The sequence below is a fragment of the Pholcus phalangioides genome, unplaced genomic scaffold, assembly GCF_987345545.1.
Source record: "Pholcus phalangioides strain wild (caught in Gottingen) unplaced genomic scaffold, Ppha-v1.0 ptg000004l_1, whole genome shotgun sequence".
Taxonomy (NCBI): Eukaryota; Metazoa; Arthropoda; class Arachnida; order Araneae; family Pholcidae; genus Pholcus; species Pholcus phalangioides.
In genome coordinates this window covers 14,276,222-14,301,940 of record NW_028301597.1, presented here as the reverse complement: position 1 = coordinate 14,301,940, position 25,719 = coordinate 14,276,222, and the positions used below count along the sequence as shown (strand labels likewise).

Genomic DNA, 25,719 nt, shown 5'->3' with positions numbered 1-25,719 from the left:
TTTTGTGCACTAGATGTTGGTACTTATATAAGATAATTTGTATTTTGTCGTGTTATATATTTAATAACCTGTGGAATATTGTTTTGAAATTTTTGTTTTTCATGTCATTTTGTGTACTTTTTTCTTTAGTTTACATCTGATCTGAAATGATAACTGATAATCATCTGAAACTAAATTAAAGCTTGTTGGAAAAAAAACCAGAGGTGCTAAACTATATATAAAAGAAGTTTGGATTTTTGCTATTCCTGTGAAGAGAATTGAAAAATCTAGGCATATTTTTTCACTTTGTGAAGTGAAGTTGTTTTACATACGGTAATACCTTGGTCGACAAATATAATTTGTTTTAAAACCATCAGCTGAAATGAGATTCGTTCCAATCACGACCCAAAATTGAAAGACAAGTTTCCTAAATCACTAAGAAAACTACAAATACTGATCAAAGTCCAAGATAACTTGTTTAAATTTTCTCTTTATCCAATTGTGGAGATTAAAAACTGAACATATCTTTTACACTATGTATGCTATGCAGTTGGGGTTGTGAAAGGGGGGGGGGGTGTAAAGTGCTCTATGTGTTGATATTAGTTAGCTCATTTATTTTTTTGCACATGTAGATAGAAAAAAGATCCCAGAATGTCTCCAGGCTGTTCAGTTTGGTATCAACTTGCTATGTGGCTGTTTTATGTTAGCACATGCATCCATGTTAACTGAAAGGTTTGTTAGTTGCAGCAGATAAAATCTTGAAAATAAATCTTTGTTAGCCAAAAAATTCATAACCCAAGGTGTCGCTGTATTTGGAATGAAAAATTGTGCTTTATAGTATGCTGGGCTGGTAGGGAATTTTATGTAAAACTTGCACAAAGAATTTCCGCACTACAGAACCTTTCCTAATGGACTCGTTAACGGACACTCTTTCTGATCCCTGGTCACATTGAATATGGCTGTTTTAGTTGCACATGTTGATACATGTGAAGAAAGCCAACAGTACAGGACTGATAATGTGTGGTTTTATCTTTTTCACACTTAATTTAAACCGTAGATACTTTTATTGTAGTTTTGTTTCTGTATATTGCTTGTTACAGGTAAAGTGCTGCCACCAACTTTTCTCACTATGACTGAGGTGTAATGATTGAATAATTTTATCGTTGTAGGCCTGATGCTCTCTGGCGAGACTTTTTAACGGGGAGATTGGCTCTCGCATTCGCGCCTTCAAGTTTGGAAGACTAACAAAAGTTCCGAAAAACTTATTTTCACACACCACGCGCTCATAATAACGCAGCTAGAGGCGCTCGCTCCCTCGATTCAAACAGTGACCGAGAATAACTGTATTCGAAACTCCTCGCTGTTCAATATAACTAGAAAATATATTTTCTTTGTTTCTGCTACTGATGAAGGAACTTCATATAGTTCCGAAACGCTTATAGCCGTGTTCGTTTTGGAATTTTGGGTACACCCAAATGTAGATTATTTAATCATATTAAGCTTCTGATATGTTGAGAGAAACAGTATAAGATTGTTGTGCTGACAATGAAATTTTGAAATAAGAGTTAGCAAAGTTCTAAATATCATTCTTGCTAGAAAATGATACTACCAGTGGTGGAAATTCTGCGTCATAGGCCGCAAAATTAACATCCTGCTCCAATAGTGTTTTTCGTATTTTTCTGCGCCAGATAGCACTTTTATATAAAAACATGTCTGTTTGTCCTTTATGCATTACTACACCATTCATCCGATTGCCATAAACCTTTGGGAAGTTGAGTACACTCCTGCGAAGGTTTCTGGCATAGTTGTGTAGCGGGTGCTAGACAATCGTGATTTATATGTTAAAATTAATTAATGGCGATTAATATTAACAATCAATTTTTTATTATGTTAAACATTGATTTATTAAAAAGCACCCGCTGATGAACTTAATGCATGTCTCAAATCATCAGTTCTATGGCGACATGTAAACAAATTGACTATCAAAACCAATATGCCTGTTCAATTACAAAATGATGCATCCACCGAACGTTTCGCAAAACAATTGCTGGATATTGGGAAGATGGCATCAACCAAAGACGAATCGATTTAAAAGATTTTCCCAAATATCGCGTGGAATTACAAAAATCATCAGTAGCTCAGTACACGTGTTATATTAGCAGCTACAAACAACGATAATGCCATCAATTTCAGCATTCAAAACGGAATACCAGGCGAAATGACAACGTATAAGTCCATCGATACTGTGATGAATCAAGACTTAAGTTGTCAATTACCCAATGGAATTCTTGAATTCACTCGATTTGCCAGGTATGCCACCGCACATTTTAACATTGAAAATTGGCGTGCCTATCAATCCACCACGACTTTGCAACGGTACAAGACTTTCAGTGAAGATGAACAATGTCATCGAAGCTACAGTTTTGAATGTGAAATTCAAGGGAGAAGATGTATTTTTTTTTGTGTTGCCAATGCCACGTATTCCAATGATCCCAACAGATATGCCATTTGAAGTCAAACGTTTAGTTTCCGGTGCGACTCGCTTTTGCAATGGCCATCAACAAAGCAAAAGAACAATCGCTGCAAGTGTGTGGGCTAGATTTGGATTATCCGTACTTCTCACATGGACAACTGTATGTGGCCAGCTCACGCGTCGGAAAACCTGGTTTATTCGTGTACGCACCAGACGGAAAAACAAAAAATATCGTGTATCCACAAGCACTCTAATATGAAAATTAATCATAAAGTTTCCTTGTATTTCCTTTCTTCTGAGATTGCAGCGACGGGTAAGCTAGTTTATAAATATATATTTTGTCCCTTGTGTGTACTTGGAAACTCCCTCGGAATACTTCTATACCTGCTTTGTATGTATCAGTGTCATAGCGAGCTGTGTCCCAGAATTTGGAAAAGGACGCCAAAAACATTTGTTCCCGCGTGCTGCGGAGCGATTCTTTCCGAGAGAGCATGTCTAATTCTTTTGTACTTCATCACCATCTTCCATAGTCGCGCTCAGTATTATCAAAAAATAGTCGAATACCGTCACATTTTTGACCCCTTTTGTCAGCAGCTTAGAATATTTCATATCTTCAAAATAGAGTGGTGATGTAAGGCCGCCCCCCCCCCCCATCAAATCCAAAACTTCCTCCTGTGCTGACGTAATATTTTAATGACCCCTCCTCATAGGCGTACGCAGAATTTTCTCAAGAGGGGTTTTAAGTTTTTTCCTGCAAAATAACACTAATCTCGTCTTGAGGGGGGGTTAAAACCCCCCTTTGCATACGCCAATGCCCCTTATGACGAAAAAAACTCGTTTCAACTTTTCTAATCTCATAAGTTCACATAGTGTTCCGAATAATATCTCGCAAATCCTTGAAATAATCAGAGGATGAAGCAGTTTTCAGGATGTCAGATTTATTCACAAAAATGGCTATTTTATACATATTTACAAGCAGACAACTAAGACTCTCATACTAAGCTTCAACTTCCACAACACACTTTTTATAGATATGACGAGAATTCTATAGTTCCGATTTTATGGCGCTACCGTCTGGAGACCGAGCGTGTTTTGACATTTCCGGTTTGCCATCAGAATATTATGCTACGATATTTTTCGTTAAACGAAGATTTCTCCGGTCTCTGAATTTTGAAAAGTAATTTCACTACTCTCAAGGGGTATTTCTGAAAAAACAAACGGTATTATGAAATTGACATCCCGGAGATATTTGGAAGTCCAGAAAAATTTACGAAATGGTAGATAACACGGATTCATATATTTTTTTGAATGGATGTTCCTTAAAGTTCCTGCGAACGATTTTGTCCGTGAAAATTGGAGAGATTGGGACAACCACGGCCCCTTATTGCAAAACCAGTGGTTGACAAACATTTTTGAAGCGGGACTCTTCTTTCGACAAAAAAATTTATCGGCGACCCCTACATAACTATGAGTGACATAAGCTGACCATATGTCCAAAAGCACATTTCGGAACGCTTGCTTTGATTTTAAATTAGGCGATATTGACTTCCAAAGATGTTAATTTTTTTAAATATCGTATAAATATTTACTTTGTTTTTCAATGTACTTAGCGCCCCTTATGTAAGGTGGAAGTGTAGCGAGGTGTATGATCCTTGATTTTCGTACAGGGATCATTCAAGTATAACGTCAGCATCGAGGGAGAAGAAGGGAGTTTCGGGTTTGATGAGAAGGGGGGTTTGAAGGTTGCTTACGTCATCAACCACCCCCTTTTGAAGATATGAAATATTCAAAGCTGCTGACAAGGGGGGGAATCAAAAATGGCTGAAAATCTGCTTACATAATACTTGAATGGTCCCATACAGGGTGATTAAGAGAGCATCATCTGATTTTAAAATGATTCAACACTTGAAATCGACCATTAACAAAAACTGTTCATATAAAACCTACGCATACCCCCGTATTATATATTCTGTGTTTTTTAATTTTCAAGAAATATACAATTTTGAAATATCATGTGATTCTCTCTAAGTCACCCTATAAAAGTAATAACGTGATATCGTGCACTGCATGCATCAGAAGCACGAATGTACACATATTTTCCTTTTTTTTTTTAATCAGCTGTTTGGATACCTCGTTTTGCTAACTAAAGTGTGTGAACATAGTATCTGTATTTCAGATTCTGGAAACCCACGTCATCCTCGATTAAAAATTTTGTTTCTCTCCTTTTTGTGATCCATGGCTTGAAATAAATTCATTTTTGGGACACCACATGTGAAATTTTAATACAGTAATTTGTAGCCAGGACAGAATGAAAAAATGTGAATCAACATTATACAGTAGCACCAACACTATATTCACAGCGACTTCACACTGAAAAGAAAATACATGAACAGTAAGAAAAATGTTCATAAATTTCTTGCACAATTTTAATAGATTTCTTTTGGAACAAATGCTAATAAAAATGACCAAATCGGCAAACTAACCATCTGTGATAATTTAACCTGCCATTCAGATGTTATATTCTTTCTTTTTACGCATGACATTTTGACACTATTGGCTGGATATGTAACTAACTATAAGTGGGAAAAATATAATTTTCAAAACAGGCATAGGTACACAATTGGCTGTCAATAAAAACAATAATGTAGTTTATTTTAGCGCACAAATTCCATGATTCCCCTCCATACAATTTGTTTTGAATGTTCAGAAAACACAGATGATAATTTGCATGAAATGTTTCTCTCTGACGTCTTGACGCATAAAAAAAATGTCCGCATTAAATAGTGAGCTAGATAATGTGCTAGTTTGAAAGTTATTTTAAACACCTCTCAAAATAAGTGGAGCCAACGAAACCACCCGACATAGCTTTTTTTACGTTCTGCTCAAAGAGACGTCTGTTGTTCTGAAGCACTTCGGCTGCATCTTTGTTTAGTGGATCTTCAGGATTTGGTTCCTGAAAATTAGGTCAGTTCATATCAGAATATGATTTCATTAGTACGCAATCAAATAGATAATAACAAAGGCAATTTAAAAAAAACCCATGAAAATAAGGATGTGAAAATTAAATATCAAAATTCAACCCATAAATAAAAGCAATTTTTATGAAGAAAATTTTCTTCATTTAGCTCAAAGAAATTTTAAGTTCACAATGAAATATTAATTACAAAAATAACCCACCAAAAACAAGTACTGCAATCCATAAATTATAGAGTTAATTGTCAGCACCGGTTTCCAGTCTTCCCTGCAAATAAAAAAGATAAAAGCGAACATGAAACTTTGAATCTCATGAAAAAAATAAATGCTATAATAAAAAACGTCATCAGGTTTTATTATATATACCAGGTGTACAAGTATGAAATGCAGATTTTTTTTTCAAAAAAAACACGTTAATTTCGGACGAATGATAAAAAAAAGTGCTTTATTCAAAGTATGCTCCATTGCTTGTTATACATTTCCCCCATCTTTCCTGAAATTTGTGAATACCACGGCAGTAAAAATCTTCCCCTTTTGCTGCGAACCATTCATTGAGCTATTTTTTCACATCTTCGTACGAACCAAAGCGTTGCTCAGAAAGTGTGTGACCCATCAATGCAAACAAGTGGTAATCGGAAGGAGCCAAGTCTGGTGAGTAAGCCGCATAGGGTAGAACTCGCAGCTGAGTGCTTCCAACGTGCCGCGAACTGCTTTTGCTGTATGTGATGGAACATTGTCAAGGAGCATTTCACGTTGTCATGGGGCATTGCGATTGGAAACAGCTTGTTGACTAACGCCCAATTGCTCTGCGAGTTGTTTTTGTGTCTGTGTAGTATCATCTTCGTCCAACAATGCTTCCAATTCCACATCTTCTTTTTTTTTTGGCGGTTTTCCATGTTCCTTGTCTGCAACATCGAAGTCACCACTTTTGAAAAACCGAAACCATCATTCACACGTATCTTGCGATGGAGCATGTTCACCATAAGCTTCTCGAAGTAATCGGTATGATTCAGCAGCAGTTTTCTTCAAATGAAAACAAAAAAATTGATGATGTCCGCGAATGCTCTTTGTTCAATATAACTTTCGACATATTGAATACAACAATATAACACCATGCACACACTTTTCCAATTTATCACTCCTGCGCATATGACACTTGTTGATGACACAACAAAATGGCGCAGTGTCAAATCTTTATAGCACAAACTGCATTGGTGCACCATCTTTTTTCTGAAATCTGCATTTCATACTTGTACACCTGGTAAGTGCAGTGAGAATTTGATTAAATCATTTACTTTAAAAGAAATAAGTTTCAGTTGTGGTAACAGCTGCTAGGATGTGTGACAATTCCTGTCCAAGTTCCTAGTACAATGGAACCTCCCATAATGGACACTCCCCCATTACAAGGGGAGGTTAACTACCAGGGGTTACTCCAGTTAATGAACATGTTTAAGCCTTAGGAACAGGGCTTTAATATACACAAGTGCCAGAAAAACGGGTACACTTAACTAATATTGTGAGTCCTGCCTAAACACTAAGAACTTTTGCAACACATGGCATGGACTCCACCAATGTGTGAATGTGTCATTTAGGCAGTCCATAATTCCATAAAGGTGCGAGGTGATGGTGATCTCTTTTGTAAAGCACGTTGCAAGGTATTTCATATATACTCAATAATGTTTATGCCTGGGGAGAATGCTGAAATCAGAAGTGTGTTCCTGAAACCACTTGATAGCAACTTTTGATACATGTGGCGAAAAACAAGTCCAAGCCCCAGGATGTGAATGGGCATAAGTAATTGGAAATAAGGCTTATGTACCAGTCACCTTTCAGAGTCATCTGCAGCCTTATCAGGGGTCTAATATGATGGCAATTACATATATGCCCCATACCATGACAGAGCCTTTACCACCTTGAACAGTCCTTTGTTGACATACATGGTCCATGGCTTTTGAGGGGGTGGGGGTTTCTTCATACCCGTACACATTCATCAGTCGTACAACTCGTTAGATCAGGCAACATGATTATTGATACGTATACGTCCAATCACTATATAAGTCCAATACATCCACAATTTTTGATAATCAGATATACATCAATTACAAAACATCCAGTATTATCTATACCAGTGGTTCTCAACCGGGGGCCCTAGGATATTCCGGGGGGGGGGGGGGGGCACAAAGAAATTTGTAGCTGTCTAATTAGCTATGAAGTATTGTGATCATTTTTTTTTTGAATATTTTTTTATTTCCTAGTTATACACATACTAAAATTCTGTTGCAAAAGTTTACTCCAATTTTGCAATATAAGCTAGGGACTCCAAACATTTTTTTATATCTTTCGTGCTTGCATAATTAAGCAGAATGTGTGAAATCTGCTTAACTGTCTGTCCAGCTTAGTGTACCTTGCGCATCTTTTTTGCCCTCTAAATCCACCTTTGCTCGACTCATGTAGAAGTCACTGTATTTAGATTCCTCTTTCATACCCAGAATCATCATTCTGATCTTTGGATTTGGTTTACCTATAATGGAATTAAATCTCTTATGCCATCCTTCTAAGGCGTTGTTTGTCCTGTGTTTTCTTTTATTACAATTCCAAATATTGTTTTCAACACAAAATTTTCAAACTACTCTTTTACAAAGTAATCATAAAATTCTTGCAATTTCGGGTTTGTAGGAGAGTTTTCCTAGATGGATAGACACCCGTTATCTACATCTTCCAATGGTAGATGTGCTAATGCTGCACACATACGCACATGTAATCTTACTTCATCATTGCTCTTGTAATAATTTACCAGCCCTAAGGACTGTATGTGCCGCCATAGACATTGGTTGAAATGGAAATTGCATCCGAAAATTTTGGTTAGTGGGAAGAGTCCTTCTAGAGCCTTTATTGATGCAATTTCAAAATCTACAGTCACTGACTGAGGATTCCATCTGGCTTCTTTTAAAACAGTAAATAGCTTTGCATAAGAATCCTCTGGTTTTTTTTTTTTCAAGCAAAGCAAAACTATAGGAACTATTGTGACTTCTTCATCATTCCTACTTATGTCTGCATGAATCGTATACAACTGATAAAACTGCTTACTACAAATTTTGAAAGTCCCATCTGCAAAAAAGTTCTTGAAGCTTTGAAGACCATTTCTGCCTTTGTCACTAGCAAATGCTATAAATCTATAAACTACAAACGTGATGGTGACAAGCATGAGACACTGACTGTAGAGCAGCCATCTTCAATCTTTTGCACGCGAGCGTCATGGTGCTCAAGAGTTCTCGATCCTTTGTGCTCGCGGCATCAAGTCTTCGACTATCGAACCTTTCAAGTTTCGTTAATGGATGTATTTCGAACTTTTGCAGATATTTCCTGTACATCCTGTATATTGTGGATTGAAATACAGTTCTCTTGCTAATACGACACATATCAAACCTGAGTGTGCCGGATTACTAAAATCGCCCGAATACCGAAAGTTAATTGAAAAAATCCATTTCTAAATAATATAAAATTCTTTGCAAAGACATGCAGTGACATGATTTCCTCATCTGTGCACGAAGAAACCACTCCTAAAAACGCCGGATTACTGGACCGGTTGGACTAGCGCACCGACGGAGTCTATTGTAAAAATTTTGCAAACAAATCAAAACCCCTAAAATATCAGTGAAATTTTCAGTTTCAGAGGTTCAAATAGAACTCATCTCGATTTGAAGAGAAATGTGTCCATGTATCAAATTCGAAAACATACTATGGATATTGCGGTAAGCGAATAAAGGCTCTTCGAACGGGAAAGGGGGGGGGATTATATACTGAACAGGAGGGTGGGGCGATTATTCACCTACACCCTTTTGCCTATCGAAGAATTTATTGAAGAATCAATTTCATGTAGTACATTGCGTAGGAAAAAAAGGTAAGATATTTTACTGCGCCTACTGTGCAAGCTTCAGAAGGAAACGTTGTGATTTGGAGTTTTTTCTGTTGTTCTGATCTACGGTAAAAAATAAAGTGAATATATATTTTAACATATACAATAATGATGTATTCACCTATTAAAGGTTGTTTTCTTTTATTTATTTATATATATCTAAATTATGAGAAATTAGTTGAAAAAGCACGAGTCAAAGATTATTTCAGTGGCACAATTTCATGAGGATACAACCCCCTTATAACTTCAGGCCATTCATGGTAAGGAAGAAAAGAGGAAGAGACAGGAATAAAAACAGAAAAAGAAAGACAAGAAGGACCTTCGTTTTCGCAAGTGCGGGAATGGGCTGTGCGGAATCGTCCAAAAAATTCCCTGTGCGCGGAAATGCACCGTGCGGAGCTGTCGATACACCGAGGAAAACTACATTGCTGTGATAATGTATTGGGACAGGGGCAGCTTAAGCGAGGGTGCAAGGGGTGCGGCGCACCCGGGTGGCAGCGTAGACTTTACTTAAGACAACAAAATTTAACACAGTAAAAATTCACGGCATCAGACTTTTGAGTCATACTATACCTCGACAATGGAATCATTGAGAAAATAGACAAGACCTCTGATTGTAATACCAGAAACAAGAATGTAAGCTATCTGGGCAGCTCGAGACAAAATCTGTACCCCTGTGGGACTTATTTTTTGCGCCTCCTACCTATTGCTCCCTCCATAGCCCCTACCTCCTGCGTCAGGGAATCTTTCGTGGGGCCCATGCCCGATTTTTCACAGGGCCCCTTCTACAGTTAATTTACAGAGTGAAAAAAGGATTTAGTCCCGGGCCTCAAGCTGAAGCCCTGTCAGCCCTACCCTTAGAAGGTCATGCCCCTCCCTCACAATTTATCCAAACAATTCGTAACAAAACATTTTTTTCGGCCCTTCATTTCGGATTTTGCACCCCTCCAGTACCGACAGTTTGGTTTTTTTTTTAGCACCCATTCACCCCGGATTTAGCATCCTCTTAAGCGGTGCCACAATGGGTCGCATGGTCAAGCGCCACCCCTGTACTATATTACAAGGGCCATGTGTGCATTTTGGTTCCCTCACCCATGTCCCCCATAAGAGCCCGGGATAATTCTCATAATTTTTTGGCTTTTTCAGGCTATAAATAAACTATAGAAGGGGCCGTGAGAAATCTGACTGGGAGGGGGCCTGCGAAAGATCCCACCCTAGGAGTCCATACCCTCATTCAGAATTTCATCCACAATAGTCAAATTAAAGCAAAGGAAAAATTTGGTTTTTCACTTGTCCGGCCCCTGGAATACCAGAAACACCTTTGAAAAAATTTTCTTAATAAAAATTCCCCCGTTAAATATCATCTTTACAGGATAAGTGATGATGGCTCACAAAAATAAGTGCTCTTTCAAGGATTAAGTTATCTGGTATTTATTAAGAATGTTTTTTGTTCTAGAATTGTTTTACCAAAGACAAAAAAAATTTCTACTTCAAAAGCGGGACGTATGGTCACGCACGTTTTGCACAGTGACCAATGATGTGCGGCTTTCTTATGAAAAAAAATCAGGTTTATCTCCACGTGCCCTTCACCGAAGCCCTATCCGCCTCCTGGCAGGGTCGCCAGTAGGGGCGGCACATGAGGCTTTGCACCCGGGTGGCAGGTAAGCTCGAGCCGCCCTTGTATTGGGACTTCCTCTAAGATTGACACCACATCTTTAAAGTTTTTTTTAATCGATACTGTAATGCTTCCTTTTAACTGCCGTACTACTGGCCTGCAGCATCCTAAATAATTCCAATGCAATTTTCCTACCCTTCAAGAACAATGTTGTGGACATTGGAAAAAAAATTCTAAAAAGGCGTATGACTACATTTAAAGCAATTTAAATCCGTTTATTAGAGACACTGCATCTGCTGATTTCTCAGAAATGTGTAATAAATTCTCACGTAAGTCTTCACTTTGAAATGTCCATAACCCGCTCAATGCGTCTCTTTGTATCTGTCAACCTAAAATTTATGGTTTTTAGTGTTGATAATACGCATGCAAAACCAATTCAGCGACGCGTTTTCACAATCTGCAAAAACTGCTTGAATTTGATAGTTGGAAATGATGTCTAAATGCCAAAGATTTGGAGTTTGAATCAAAATAAAAATGTCAAATAATTGAAATTGTGCTTCTTATAAATGAAATATTTTAATATTGACAGAGTTATATATATACTAGCTATAATACCCGGTGCTGCCCGGGTTTTCTTCAATGAGGCTGTTAGAAACACGTGATATCTCTCTCTTTCTTTGAGGGACATGCAAACCGTGTCCAAGTTAACCAATATGGCAACTTCCTGTGCAACTCATGAAATAAACAAATCTAGATTTAAAGAAACATAGAAATGAATATATACTTTTCTTTCCTTTTTTAATGTATTCCTTTTTGCTATGTATTTCTATTCCCCCCCCCCCAAACTTCAAGTTAGTTATCTGCCTGTTTCAGCTTTCAAAAATGCTTAATTAAAGCTGTGGAATTTTTTCGATGTACTTTTTATTGGCCCATAACTAATTTTAAAACAACCTAAACTGTATGAATTGATGCAGTTGAATATCAAAAGATAATACGGAGACATTAATTTTTCATGCTTGAGAAGAGATGAGTGTGTGACAGATGATTGTGTGGCTACTCCCTCATTACTACTTTTATCCGCATGAAGGGAATAAAATTAATAAAACTGCTTGCTACCACTTTTTGCGATTTTATCATTATAAGAATGCGTATTTTGGAAGCTATAACAACTGACATTTCTCAATGAAACCATAATCTTTTACACAAAAAAAACTAATTTGGAAATAATAAAAATTTCACCCAGTACAGTAACTTGATGACATTGTGCCGTCTTCAAGCGCAGAGTTTACATTGATTAAATTTTTTTTTTTTAATTGGACTGACACAACACATAAAACATACAAATCAAACTGTGAAAAACACAAAACAATAAACTCCACAAAAAGTAACATTACGATGATACAGACACTTTGTGAGCCCAAGGGATTTATTCTATTTTTACTGTATTCTATTATGTTTATTTAGCTTTTTCGTTATTTTCATAAATTAAAAATTAATCAAATTAAATTCAAAAATATTTACACTTCAGACAATTTTTGAATAACTATCTTCTAATGGGAAAACGGGGGGGGGGGAAGAGAAAGGAAGGGGGAGTTGAAAATTATTCATGTTCGCAAGGGGGCCGCAGGAATGAGAAATGGTCGAAAGGGGGCCATGGACAAAAAAAGGTTGAGAACCACTGATCTATACCATGAGATTAACCTTTTTCCAAACTGTGCCATTATTAAGACCATATAAGATGTGTTTCCAAATTTCAAAATGAAAATGATACATTCCATTTTCGTGGAACCGATTCTTCCCCTCTGATTATAATTTGGTTGCCCTCAAGCTCCCATAAAAATGCTTGTTTCATCACTTTTTTAGAACGAAAATCAGATTATTTTTTAATGATAAATTCTATTCTTGTAATGCAACAAAAATCTTTACATGTGTTGAGAGAATTCCTATTTGTATATGTTACTGCCAAGTCAGAAGTTGGGCAGTGTTGACCCGGCCAATGTCCAAAATTCAGGTTTTCACTTACCCAAAGTATCGATACTCTGAAGTATTGATCTCTATGATTCGGGGTCATCACCACTTTGCTGTATTGTTTTGTGATAATTATGGCCATTTATAATTAGCCATAGCTAACCATAATTATTATGGTTAGCTATGACAACCCTAATAATCAAAGGGTTAAATCATATCAAATATGAATATCAATATCTTAGTGATCCATATACAGGAATCGACATATGGGGCCAGCTAGTTCACAAAATGGCCAACTTCAGGCTTTGGCAGTAACATATGCACTATATGTTGAACATGCACACCAGAACCTGGGTGCTCGGGGTACTTGACCCCCACCCGTAATAAATGACAATCAGTTGAGGGCTGTTTGTGTGCAGGGCTATATAGTAAAGGCTATTTCATATCTTTGATGTTTCGCCTTGGCTTTGTGGGCATGGTCACAGAGGCACTGTGTGACATCACAGCAATGCTACTTTTTTTATAGCAGACTACAGCAGCATATGATTCAGATTTCTCGTTTATGGTGGTGTTTTAGCGTCCCCGGTATGCACATATAGTATTTTTATAATCTATAAGCTTGAAGAAATCGATTAAATTCAAGCAATAGTCTGAGAGTTAGGCAGTGCATATACTGGGATGAAAAGGCATGTAATACAAGAATTGCGACCAGGAAGAAAAATCGCATGGGGTGAAGAAAGAGATGCCCACACATAGTAACAGAGGATGTCGCTGTGGTGGTCAAGTGGTCATAGTGATGGACTCACATCGCAAGGTCCCGGGTTTGAATCCCACCGCTGCCGCAGTGGTGGTTGGCTGAAGTTGGTTTTCTGTGATTCCCAACGTTGAGATGCGAATGTAAGCCGATCTCCCTATTAAAAAGTCTCGCCGCAGAGAGCAACAGGCCTACAATGGTAAAATCCAAACATTACACTTCACTCATAGTTCGAAAAATATGTGGTAGATGGCAGCACTATAACAAGCATTACACAGAAACAAGCTTCACGTTAGGTTCACACATTCCAACATGTGCCAATTCGTTAGAAGTTCCGCAGAGGAATATGGACAAGGTACATGTGTGGTTCAATAGTAGTGCACCTATATACAGAGGATAAAGAAAATGACCAGGGGGTTCTGAAATGTAAAGGTGCGATGTGATCTCTCTGCAGAAGCTCCTTTTCTTTTGTAAAGAGGGAAAGGAAAAAAAAGGGAGAAAACAGACCAATCAGCAGATAGAATTGAAAACAAACATGTTTGTTCAAGTCAAGTACTTAGTTGGGGGGGCTTCTTTCTCTTCTTCATCTTGCTTCTCAAGTATGTGCGATATAGAACAAACCAATACAACTGTTTTCATCGCTAATCTCTATTATACACTCCCGTACCTCTCTGTCACACCACTATGTGTGCAGCCTTATAGCAGTAAAAATAATTAACTTCACACATACATTAGGAATTTTTTAATATTTGCTTCCCACAGGGCATCAGAAGTATTTGAAACTTGTGGGTGTTCATCTTGATCTTTGAATAAGAAATTCACATTTCTGAATCAATTTAGTCGGGTGCTCAGACCCATACTATAAATTACTTGAGCACGCCTGGCTCCAACACCACAGGCTTTCCATGCTTTTATGTTGCAGCTGTTTTGGTAATGAAATCAACACTACTAAAAGCTACACCTATTCAAAATGGAAACAAAAAGATAAGGCCTATTTAACAAGGTCGCAAAGTGGGTGCTCTGCAGAGGAATGACGTCAGCTGGTACTAATTCCAGCTCCTCGTGAGACAACCTTTGTTGTATGGCCTCGGTTCGCGTCGCCATTTCGCAAATGAGCACTTTGTAAAAATCTCTCCATGAGATTTCTGGTTGTGGGGGCTATTTGTCAAATGTCACAAATCCTCTCAATTAAAAAAAAAAACAATGCATTTCAGGTTCCTCTGAGAAGAAATTAGCCAAAAAAAGAAGATACAATTGCATTAACCATTTAAAGGCCAATGTTCGATAAATGGAACAGTTTTTATTTACAAAACTATCAGATAAAAATTGATTCAAACATTCCCGGTTTTTTATCGTATATAGAGGAGAGTATTTTGTCAAAGTATTTTTGAAATATATTCAGAAAATTCAGAGGTTGAAACATCAGGCTTCATATAAACATTTTTGACAGAATTTTGTAATTTGGCATTTTTCACAGGCGTTTTTTCCCCATTTCAATTAAAATTTGCCAAAATTTCAATTTTGAAGTAAATTGAAAATTATTTTGCGTATTTCTACTACTTAATATATCAATCAAAGTAAATCAATTAGTTTTTTTGTACTGTTAAACATTAAAGAGCTACGCGCATTCATTGGCCTTTCAAGAGAGCAGGATTCTAAAAATATCTAATGTGCAGTGCATCGATTTTTATCGTTCGAACCCAAAGGTGTCATCGTTTGACATGTGTATAGGGGCTAATTCTGGGTGATATGACACAGAGGAATGTGCTTTCTGGGGTGGATTGTTTATATTGAGTGAATACTTTTTTATTCTTGCATTCTAAGAAATGCGTGTTTTACAAACGGCAGACTAATCAAACCGAGTTTGACAATCATAGATAGTCTTGTTGTGTTCAGCTAAGTGTAACCATATCAAAAAGATATCTCACATTAGAAGAAGGTGTAGGATATTTAGAAACTCTTTCAGATTCCACATTAGGATGTAGATATATGCCAGTTAACTGCTAATGAAAATGGGCACAACCGGATGAAGATGATATTGTTGAAAATGATCTAGTAAACTGATGTGAATACTAAATAATGTATGTGAAATACAAGATAATTTTGCAACAACGAAGATGTGTCAGAAAACTCCCAAAACATTTTGTTCAAAAGATGTAGGGCAGAAAAATAGGATCAAAATGTAAGTGCAACACTCATATGAAAGTTTCAAAAAAGGGCAAAACAGTTTTGAGCGATCAGAAAAAAAAAATTATTGCATGGGATAAAAAAATTCTTTCTAGAATCTGATCAAAACCTCAGCTCTGGATTCCATTGGAAAAGATTTGCCATATAACCATTACAGCACATTGGATGGCACAGTTTTGCTAGAAGCGGATAGTATTTCAAATTTTAAATTCCGAAGATAAGTGACAATGAACCTGCTACGAATGAAGGAGGGATTAATTATTCATCCAGGTCCACGTTGCCAACTGAAAATAGATGCCATCTGATGGTCATTATATTGTGTCTACGATGCAAGGACGGTGTGTGGTTTGTCAAAAAAAACACTGTATAAATGTGACAAACTGGTCTACAAATATGTTTTCCTTCTTTTATCACAGACATTAGAAAAAAAATTGAATTTTCAGCACACATTTTTATGTTAAAAGAACCAGTATGTGTTGCGAATTTGAATTTGCAGTAGAAAATTTTGTGATAACTGTATTCCAGAAATAATCGTGAGAATATAGACGATACCAGTTTCCATTTTCACCTCTCCCGAAGTGCCTATGTTCCATTTATAGAACATCGTGAAAAACAAATAAAAATTTTTTTCTTAAAATTTCAAAGTCGACCTATGTATAGGCATGCACAAAAGGACCTCAAATTTCAAAATATCAAGTGACTTTGTTCATAGTTCGGCCTTTAAACGGTTAATGCACTGTAATAAGGAGGGAAAAAAGATGTCTAGTTAGATTTTTTTCCGTGTGTGGATTTCGAACTGGTTTTCATGATGTTATTTGTGTGTAAAGATAAATATATCACAATAGAAGGTTTAAGATAACACAAAAATAGACAATGTATAGATACAGTACACGGCGACTGTGGGACATCTATGAGTAAATATTTGGTAAATTTATAGATTTCTGCAGAACTTCAAAGTGGCATGAAAAACATCAGTTTTTTGTAAGTATGCATATAAATCAAAGACAAGAATAATATGCTCTCAGTAAGAGCTTGTAATCAAGACCTGATGTTGGTATTTACCTTCAAAAGCTGGATATTTATGTACCATTTATGAGATTTTTTTAATTGAAAAGTGTAGATCTATTTTGATCAAATAATTTTGATACAAGCTTTAAAATTCTTGCGTTATGCGTAGCAGCATAGATCAGATGCGAGACCCCTTCCACAGATACGAATAGTTTTCTCTATTATTAATAACTAAAGGATAATAAATAGAGGAAGTTATATGGAAAAACTTCCCATAACTATCATGCCCCACTTTCAGACTTTTTTTGGGCCCTTGGAATAGAGCTTTATTTCACTCCGTAATGGAAGTTCTCAATACCAAGGTGGGAGGGGTATTTTAGCGAGAGATCTCATTGTATAACAAAGGCCACTATTGATTTGGATAATCATTGTCATAGATGAAAAGCAGCAGTGAATTGTTTTATTGTTAGAAAAAAAGTAAAAAGAAAACATTTCTTTTTTGCAAATGTGGAGCTGTTAAAGTTTGGGACCATCTGCTATTGTAGCTTTCGCCCATCTCGAGGGGGGTGAGAAGAGAAGCTTGAATGCCAGACAAAATACAGTCAGACCCAGTTATAACGAAGTTGAAAAAACAGCGAATTTGTTCGTTATAAGTGAACTTAGATCCAAACTGGCTTAGAAAATGGTGCAATTAAGCAAAATAAACATAATTTATAAGCACAAATTTTACAATAAAAAACTAATAAAAAAAGTATTAATATAATGTCTACCAGAGAAAACAAAGAACATTTTCAGCTGTAGCTAAGCATTTCAGAAAGGTAAATATTTTCAGATAAAAAGATTTAGATAAGAATACAGAGAAATTCTCAAAAATTATTGTTTGAAAACTGGTTAAAAATTCCTTATGGGCGTAGTCTGATGAAATAGGTGTTAGTTAAAAGCAATCAAAATAACAGATAAGCAATACGAAATTCACGGAACATGGAAAAACTTTGTTATATGTGAAAATTTGTAATATCCATGTTCATTATAACCAGGTCCGACTGTATTAAATAATACAGCAAATTCAAACATTTACATGATTTGATTTTTTTGCATCCCGTTAAACTGAATGAGAGTAGGTAAGTGTCAAAAGGAACTGTAACATCACGTCAAACATGAACAACAGTTATTGCCATCGCACATAGCATTATTTAAGAAAATAACGAATTATATTTGATTTTATATAGTACTTCATATGATTTCTGAGAACTGAAAATTTGCATAAGAAAAGTGTATCGGCATATGTTCAAGTATTTTCCCTACAAATTTATTTTAAAGTACATCCCCTGAGACAAAGACGAGGGAGTGGGGAAAAAATGTGTTTTTAATCTCTCACACGAGAAGTTTTAGGGTTGCGTTGTTAGGCGCACACAACGTAACAGTAGCAGCGAAAGAATGGTGTTTCTATATATCTTCCATTTAACTCCTGACTTAATATTACTTCAGAAACACTGGACAGGTTAAAGAATTTGCGAATTGAAAGAAATGCATGATGGCAGACGAAATTGATAGTAATTTTCTTTTTTTGCTGCCTGCTTCTGAAATTTCGTTCAGCAAATGACGAATAGATAGCAATGTTATTTTTATCTCTAAAAAATGAGCAGATTCTTTGCTGTAAAAAATACGAAATATTAGGTAGGAAAAACTTATGAACATACCGCAAAATGTTGAGGCAGACATTTCCTTCTAGATCAATGTTTGGATGATAAACCATAGTTTCACACTTCACTTTTGGAGGTTCATGTGGGTAATTGGGACTGACTCTAAAACTAAATAGAAATCTACCTCCACGATAGAAACCCTGTGATGAAAACAGTAAATTTATTTATTACGAATTAAAATAAGAAACATTGATATTTACAACTGAAGCACAAAAATAACATTCCATTGAAAAGTTGATCAAGAAATTTATTTGTAAACTCTAATAAAATATAAAATTTAATTTACTACTGCCCCATTCTCCTGATTTACAAATTGAAATATTTCATGCTTTTAATGGATCAACCTAGGCATTATTAGGTAACCAGACCCCCTGCACCCCCAATCATTAGTTGCTAAAAAAGAATAATTTTTATCCCTTTCTTTCCAGGAGGGTCGACACGTGTATATGCATCATTTATAGCTTCCACCTTTTTCTTGAGCACACAGGGGACTTTAGTGACTGAATACAGAAAAGACACCTTATATTGGTGGTCACCTCAGGTTTGATATAGGGGACAGATTTCTTCTTCGTCAATTTCTAGGGTTAAACCTGCAACTAGCTCTCATGGTGGTGGTTGAGCTTCTTACTATTGCGTCACTTGTGCTTGTTTGCAATGGACTGCCATTTGTAACATGACATCTGGATGGAATAAAATAACTGATCAACGAATGAAAAGTATTTAAAAAATACTCATAAGACCCATAATTAATAGGACTCCGTCTTCCCAATTAATGAATATATAATGCATCTTAAACCTCCCATGCGTAATGTGTATGTATGCGTATATATACTCCCATGCGTATATGTGTAATGTTACCATTTAGGCCCCGCCGGAAATGGTCCTTTTCTAGTCATTTTTATATTTTTACTACCTTTAACATTGATTTTAGGATCGATCGGCGAGATCATGTGCCGCCGATCAGCTGCCATGTTACGATCTTTTGCGCTGCCAGATGCCGAATGTCATGCAATATTTTTAGTTCATGTGAATATGTAAATTTCTCAAATGTTACATTGATTCTAGCGCCAGACGGATTGGTTCTGGTAAGGTGAGATGGGGGAATTTTCTCTTATATACCGGTACTGTGCAACGAACAGATACATTAGTCGTTACATTTCATTTCATCCCGCCTCGTTCCAGCCATGAGTTGACGATCTAGCAGGGTGCCTCGGCACAGGTCGATCCGTTGATCGTCCTCTTCATCTAGTCAAAAATCGCTCAGCCTGTGTTGAAGTGTCTACGAGATGTCGGCTCTCATCCGTGAAGGGTTATTCGTCAGGTTCATCTCGTCGAACTCGTGAGCTGTTGCAATGGAGCCTCCCCCTCTCTAGGAGATCACACGAATAAATCAAGAAGTGAACTGTTTGCGTTCTCGTGACAGTGACATCCAGAAGGCTGTAATCTATGGACCGATCGGGTGAGAATGTTCAAAATTGGTGATATATTAAAGCTAAAACTCTAAAGCAAATTTACTGATGCATGTATTGGCAGACTTAAAATGTTGTAAAATAAAAAGATTAACGCCGAATTAAAACTCTTAAGAAAACAAAAAGGTGGTCGTATCATTATTGTCATCTGTCTGACAAAATTATTTTGGAAAGATAAAAATAGAATTGATTTTTTTCTTCAAAAGCTGTAATAGGTGAGATATGATGTTCTTAATCTAACACTGTCAAAAAAAATGATTTTTGAAGAAAATTGGTCTGAAATTTTCGTTATAAGGTGATGGGTTTCTCTTAAGAAAAACCTATCCTAAATAATGATTTTTCAACTTTTCTAGGACATTAAAATGTTAACCTTTTGGAAGACACAACCATGAAATGAAAAAAAAAAATTTTTTATTATTTAAATTATTCTGAAACTAACATTTGTAAACTGTGATTTAGAATTCAAATATATAAATCACAATGCTGATTTTTTAGTCGCCATGGCAACCTGGCGCATACACGTGTTAGTCTTTCAACCCTATCGATTCACTGCATCTATCGATACATTTTCACCGAGATGAAAATTAAAATGAAACAAAACACATTACACATAGACAACAGTTGAATATTTGAGAAAAAACTCACTTCATCTGGAGATATTATAAGTTTGAAATTTAATAAATCATCAGGATCAGGAAACTCAATTTGGCAAGTCTTTGGCAGATTAAGTTCATTTATGTCTGCAAGGAAAACAGGTAAAATATTTCAAAAGAACCATCATAATACTATAATTTTGTAATTTTTTATTTGACATGTTTAACAGCCAACATAATAAGTTCTCCAACAACCAGATTGGACTTATATAGGAAATATTTTATTCTGGGACAAAAAAAAGAATTTCTCTAAGGTTGTTAGCAGAGTTGGACAAATTCATTGCTGACATGCATGGGAAATGTAAAAAATTGGACCAGGCATGTATTTTTTCAACTAAATGCCCAACGCTAGCATATAAAATATTGATCTGGACATGTATCATTTAAATTTAAGTTAGGAATGCAAATTTTATGATATTTGTCCAGCCCTGATTGTAAAAAAAAATCTTTAATTTTATATAGACAGAGATGAGCAAAATTCCTCATTTGTCTCATCAGCAAATTAAAAACAACCATGAAGAAATGGGGGGGGGGGGGAATGACAAATGCTATTTTAGTTTAATGAATTCTTTCAACAATGAAGTTAGTGGTGGTAGTCACGAGGTACAGTTGCTGTTATGTTGATGGGTTGTAGATTTTCTCAAAACAGATAGCTCTGAAATGCATGCAAGCAGTCCAAACTATTTGACCTTATGAAGGATGTGATAGTTTAGGGATGACATATTTTAAGCTTTTTGCTACACTTCACGAAATGTTAGCGATGAATGTCAAGAACAATTCAAAAGTTTCAGAAATCAAATGCAGAATTGTTGGACTGTTCAGGATCAGTCATACATCTCAGGAGTAAAGACCTGTTTACATGTGTTAGGTGATTAAGCAGTTTACTAAATTTTAAGTTGGGAAGTACTCTGGTTTAGTTGGTAAAAGATTTAATGGTTAAGTAGATAAGTATGTATAATAGCAGCAAGTTCTATTTTATTGTCTAAATAGACACAACATGCACCAGTGGGCATGCAATCATATTATCTAATGATCATTCACTACTTGATTACTGACATTGGGGCAGATTTTAAAGCAATTGACTACTCCAAATTTAGTTATCACTTTATCACCAATGTTGCCAACTTAGTAATTTTCAAACTAGATCTGGTCTTTTTTAGCCATTTAGTTGGAAAAAATAATCATCTAGTTGCGAAGCAAAATAAGTTATATAATTGAAATATTTCGGAAAAAAATATTCTAATTATTTAGATCATGATTTTAAATGTTTTTTATATTAATTTAAATAATACTAGATGTTTAATTTTTGTACTTTTGGCAACACTGTTAATCACTTAACTTGTGTAAATGGCCCTTTAGAGGATGTCTGTTCTTCAGTCCCTGACCCAACATCTTCAGAAAATTAACCATTCCTTGACCTAATTTGATATTCGTATTCTTAGCACCATTCAGGGTTGGACAGTTTCTTCTGAAGCAGAAAAAGCAGGCCAGAAGAAACTAGTTTTCCTTCAATAATTTATCGTATAAGTATATAAGTTAGAATTTATGCTTTAGATATAGCAAACATATATTCTTTATAACATTAAGTAAATTTAATTTCACTAATTTAATTATGTATGCAAATTAATAACTGCATCAATCTTTCGAAGTGTTGGGAAGTTTCTTCTGCTTGGAAAAAACTGCCCTGCTTCTTCCAAGCGGAAGAAGTCAGTCTTTCTTCCGCATTCATGATTTGCACTACAATGTTAGATATGGCTAATGCATTTTAACACCTTTATATGTAAAATGAATTATCAAAATTCTATCAGTCCTTTGACCAAGACCACATATCTAGCTGAAGCTTTTCATCAGACCTAGAGAAATTTCACTGAAAGTTTAAAGTCCATTCATCTAATTTCAATCTAATTGACAAAATTATTTTTAACCTTTTTTAAGTAACAAAACAATTAAGTATTATTCATTTATTAAATGACACTGATCTCTTCCATACTATTGGAAAAAGACATTTTTTTATCTTATTTTAAAGATCATTAGAAAACAGATTATTATCACAAATAATTACAAAGATATCAGAAAATATAAAAATTCTAATTTTCTTCACTGCAGTGCAAAATTGAAAAAAAAGTTTTTTAGCAGTTGTGTGCTGTAATAAACTTTTCAGCTGAGAATGAATGAATGCAAAAGATGACAAAATTATTTTGAGTTCTGCACAACTTGAAAGGGTGCTTAAAAGCATTTTGACATATCTACAAAGTTCATCAGATATGTCGCTGCCAAGATTAGGAAGGTCTTCCCAAGTTGGAAAAAACAGCAGGAAGAAATGGAAGTAACTGATTTCTAAAAAAATTGATTGGTTTGATGCTAAAAATTCCCTCTACATCCAGCAATGCCTGTGCCAAATTTCTAACGAATCTATTTATGCTGAAATGTGTTCTGAATTTTGTATGTGTGGGCCCCGAACATTATTTATATTTTCAGAGTTGCATTTTTTTTTCATGTTCCTGCTGGTGTTGCCATCTCTCTTCCATATTTTGAAGTGAAGATGATAAATGCTTGAATTTTCATGTTATTAGGGTTACCAGACACCCTTTTATGTTCTTCCTTTTACGTTTTAGAAAATTCATCCTTTTTTGTCCTCTTTTTCAGGTTTGCGAAATTATTTTTCTTTTTCCCCAAGGGAATTTTTTCTTCCTCTCACTCTGAAACATATGTCTTCACTGATATGTGAGTATTTGTATTTTTTTCCCACACATTTTTACACGCTTTGATCAATCTTTGTCTAATTTCCCAGAACAAGAGGTCGTCTCCCAGCAGGGCAGGGGTTTCGATGATGCTTATGTCATCAACCACCCTTTATGAAAATACGAAATATTCTTAAATGGCATCTTACTCGGTGTGCCAAAAACAAGAAAACTTTTTCGCTAGTTTGTAGGCACCTGAACTAACATTCTCCCTAATGATAAATCCCTTACAGAACCACTTCAGCTATCTCTAAATGTTGCACAGATCCTTCAAGTGCTCAGGAAATGTGTCCAGGCTGCTTAAGTGCTCTGGAACTGTGCAATGCATCACTCAAGTGATCCCTAATTATGCCATGGATCACTTAAGTAATCTGGGAATGTTCTACAGGTAACTTGAGTGATGTAGAACCATACTAAATGCTCTAAAACTGCCACATGTCACTCAAGGGATCTCTAAATGTACCACAGATCATTAAAGTGTTCTGGAACTGTGTCGCGGGTTACTTAAGTGATGTTTGAATGTGCCATGAGCCTACTTCAGTGATCTGACAATGTGCCATGGGCCACTTAAATGCTCTGGAATTATGCCATAGGTCACCTAAGTGATCTGTAAATGCACCACTTAGTTCATTTTTACAAAATTGGATTTCAGGGGGCAAGCCACATCAGATAACCTTCAGGACCACATTTGGTCCGCGGGTCAAGTGTTTACCAAGTATGGCTTAAAGGGTGGGTCACAATAAATTTCTAAAAGAGAAATTTTGAGTTCTTACCCTTCAAATAGCACTGAAATAAACAGAAATTGATTATAATAACATATAAAGATATTTTCTTTTGAAATTAATTTTTTTTAAATGTTTAACATTTAAAAAAATTTAGTCGCGGGAAGGCACACGAGCCCCCCCTCTCTCCTGCGTATGTTTTTGATCCCACCAATATGCGTTATGTGGTGGGAAAGCACTGACAAAATTTTGCTGACGGGGGGAGGGTCAAAAATGGCTAAAAATTTGCTGATGTAATACTTGAAAGGCTCCTAAGACTAATTTACATGCAGCAAGTGATTCGGTAGTTAACTAAATTTTATGTTGGCAAGTTCTAAAAAAAATGGCAGCACATTATGTCGATTTAATAAATGCTCATTGGATAATTTTTAAGAGATCCACTGGTGCATGCACATAGGCTTACGTAAATGAAAAAAATAGAATCAGGTTTATTTACTAAACTAAATTGCATGTAAACTGCCCTAAATGTCTGCATACATTTTAAAGTACTTGACAACTTAAAATTTAGTTAACTATTGAATCGCTTGCTATAAGTAAACAGGCTTTTACATTTTTGAAACTGGTAACCCTACATGCTATGCAAGCATCATGTTGAAGGTATGTGCCAGCTTTCTACAGACGTTTTCACATGGTAGGCTGACTCGAATTCACGCCTCGCCAGTAGCTTCTACTGTTGCCAATTACAATGCGCCCTCTTCAATCCATGTCCAAGGGGTAATAACGCTCACTTTGGAAAACACTGTTCTAATCATTGATTTATCGTTACGGATGGAATATTCTAATGCAGTTTTTTCCCAATGAACATCCATAGTAGAAACAAATAGAAAAAGTCACACAAATCAGAATATCTAGACATAAAGGAGGACTTAAAGAAAAAGTTTTAAGAAAGGATTCCTCAATGCAGGGTCAGTTATTGCAAACTCCACTAATTAATTATATTAGTTTTCAGTTCCTGGGCTAAGGATTGGGCACGTGTAACATCAAACAAACACAAGAGAAAACTCTGAATCAAGCCAAGTGTGTGCAACGCTGATTTTAATAACTTTTTAACTATTTTTGCCATTTAATTCTCCAGCCACTTCTCGAATTAAATTTCCTAAATAAATCGTGCAATGTTTTTTTCTTTCTTGGTTTCGTCACGAACGATTTGTACGTATTTGTGATAGCGCTGGTCGGAACGAGGATCCAACGAGAAAAGCTGCCGGTTGATGACATTCGTTCTAAGCCTAAATAATAGAGTTGGGAGAGAAAAAATAAATAGTTCACCTTTCGTGATACGCAACTGAGCAGCCGACGCACGTTTCTGAGTGTTGGATTTCGCAGCTTCTCCATCTTTCTTTTGCTGCTTCAGAGAGAAAAGTTTAATCATTTCGAAAGTTCTAATGTTCAATCTACACACACACACACAACACTCCACGATAATTTTGCTTCTTTCTGACAAACTACCTTCCCGTAGCAGCTGGGAGATATTTACAAATTATTTAGGTTCATCCGTTTG

The 25,719-nt window shown here is 36.0% G+C and overlaps 1 protein-coding gene across 1 annotated transcript; it reads right to left on the bottom strand.

Moving 5' to 3' along the window:
• Positions 1-5,077: 5,077 nt before the first annotated feature.
• Positions 5,078-25,696, bottom strand: UbcE2M (NEDD8-conjugating enzyme UbcE2M). The gene is made up of 5 exons (XM_089230945.1): positions 25,488-25,696; positions 20,691-20,785; positions 18,574-18,716; positions 5,630-5,693; positions 5,078-5,405 (listed from the first exon to the last, which is right to left on the bottom strand). Exons 1-5 carry the CDS (start codon positions 25,588-25,590, stop codon positions 5,265-5,267), a joined length of 546 nt encoding a protein of 181 aa, XP_089087071.1. The 5' UTR covers positions 25,591-25,696; the 3' UTR covers positions 5,078-5,264.
• Positions 25,697-25,719: the final 23 nt, after the last annotated feature.

Coding starts and splice junctions, on each gene's coding strand:
- UbcE2M (XM_089230945.1), bottom strand. CDS start 25,590: ATGATTAAACTTTTCTCTCTGAAGCAGCAAAAGAAAGATGGAGAAGCT. Junction 18,717..20,690: donor TTATAATATCTCCAGATGAA/GTGAGTTTTTTC, acceptor TTTTCATCACAG/GGTTTCTATCGTGGAGGTAG. Junction 5,406..5,629: donor GATTGCAGTACTTGTTTTTG/GTGGGTTATTTT, acceptor CCTAATTTTCAG/GAACCAAATCCTGAAGATCC.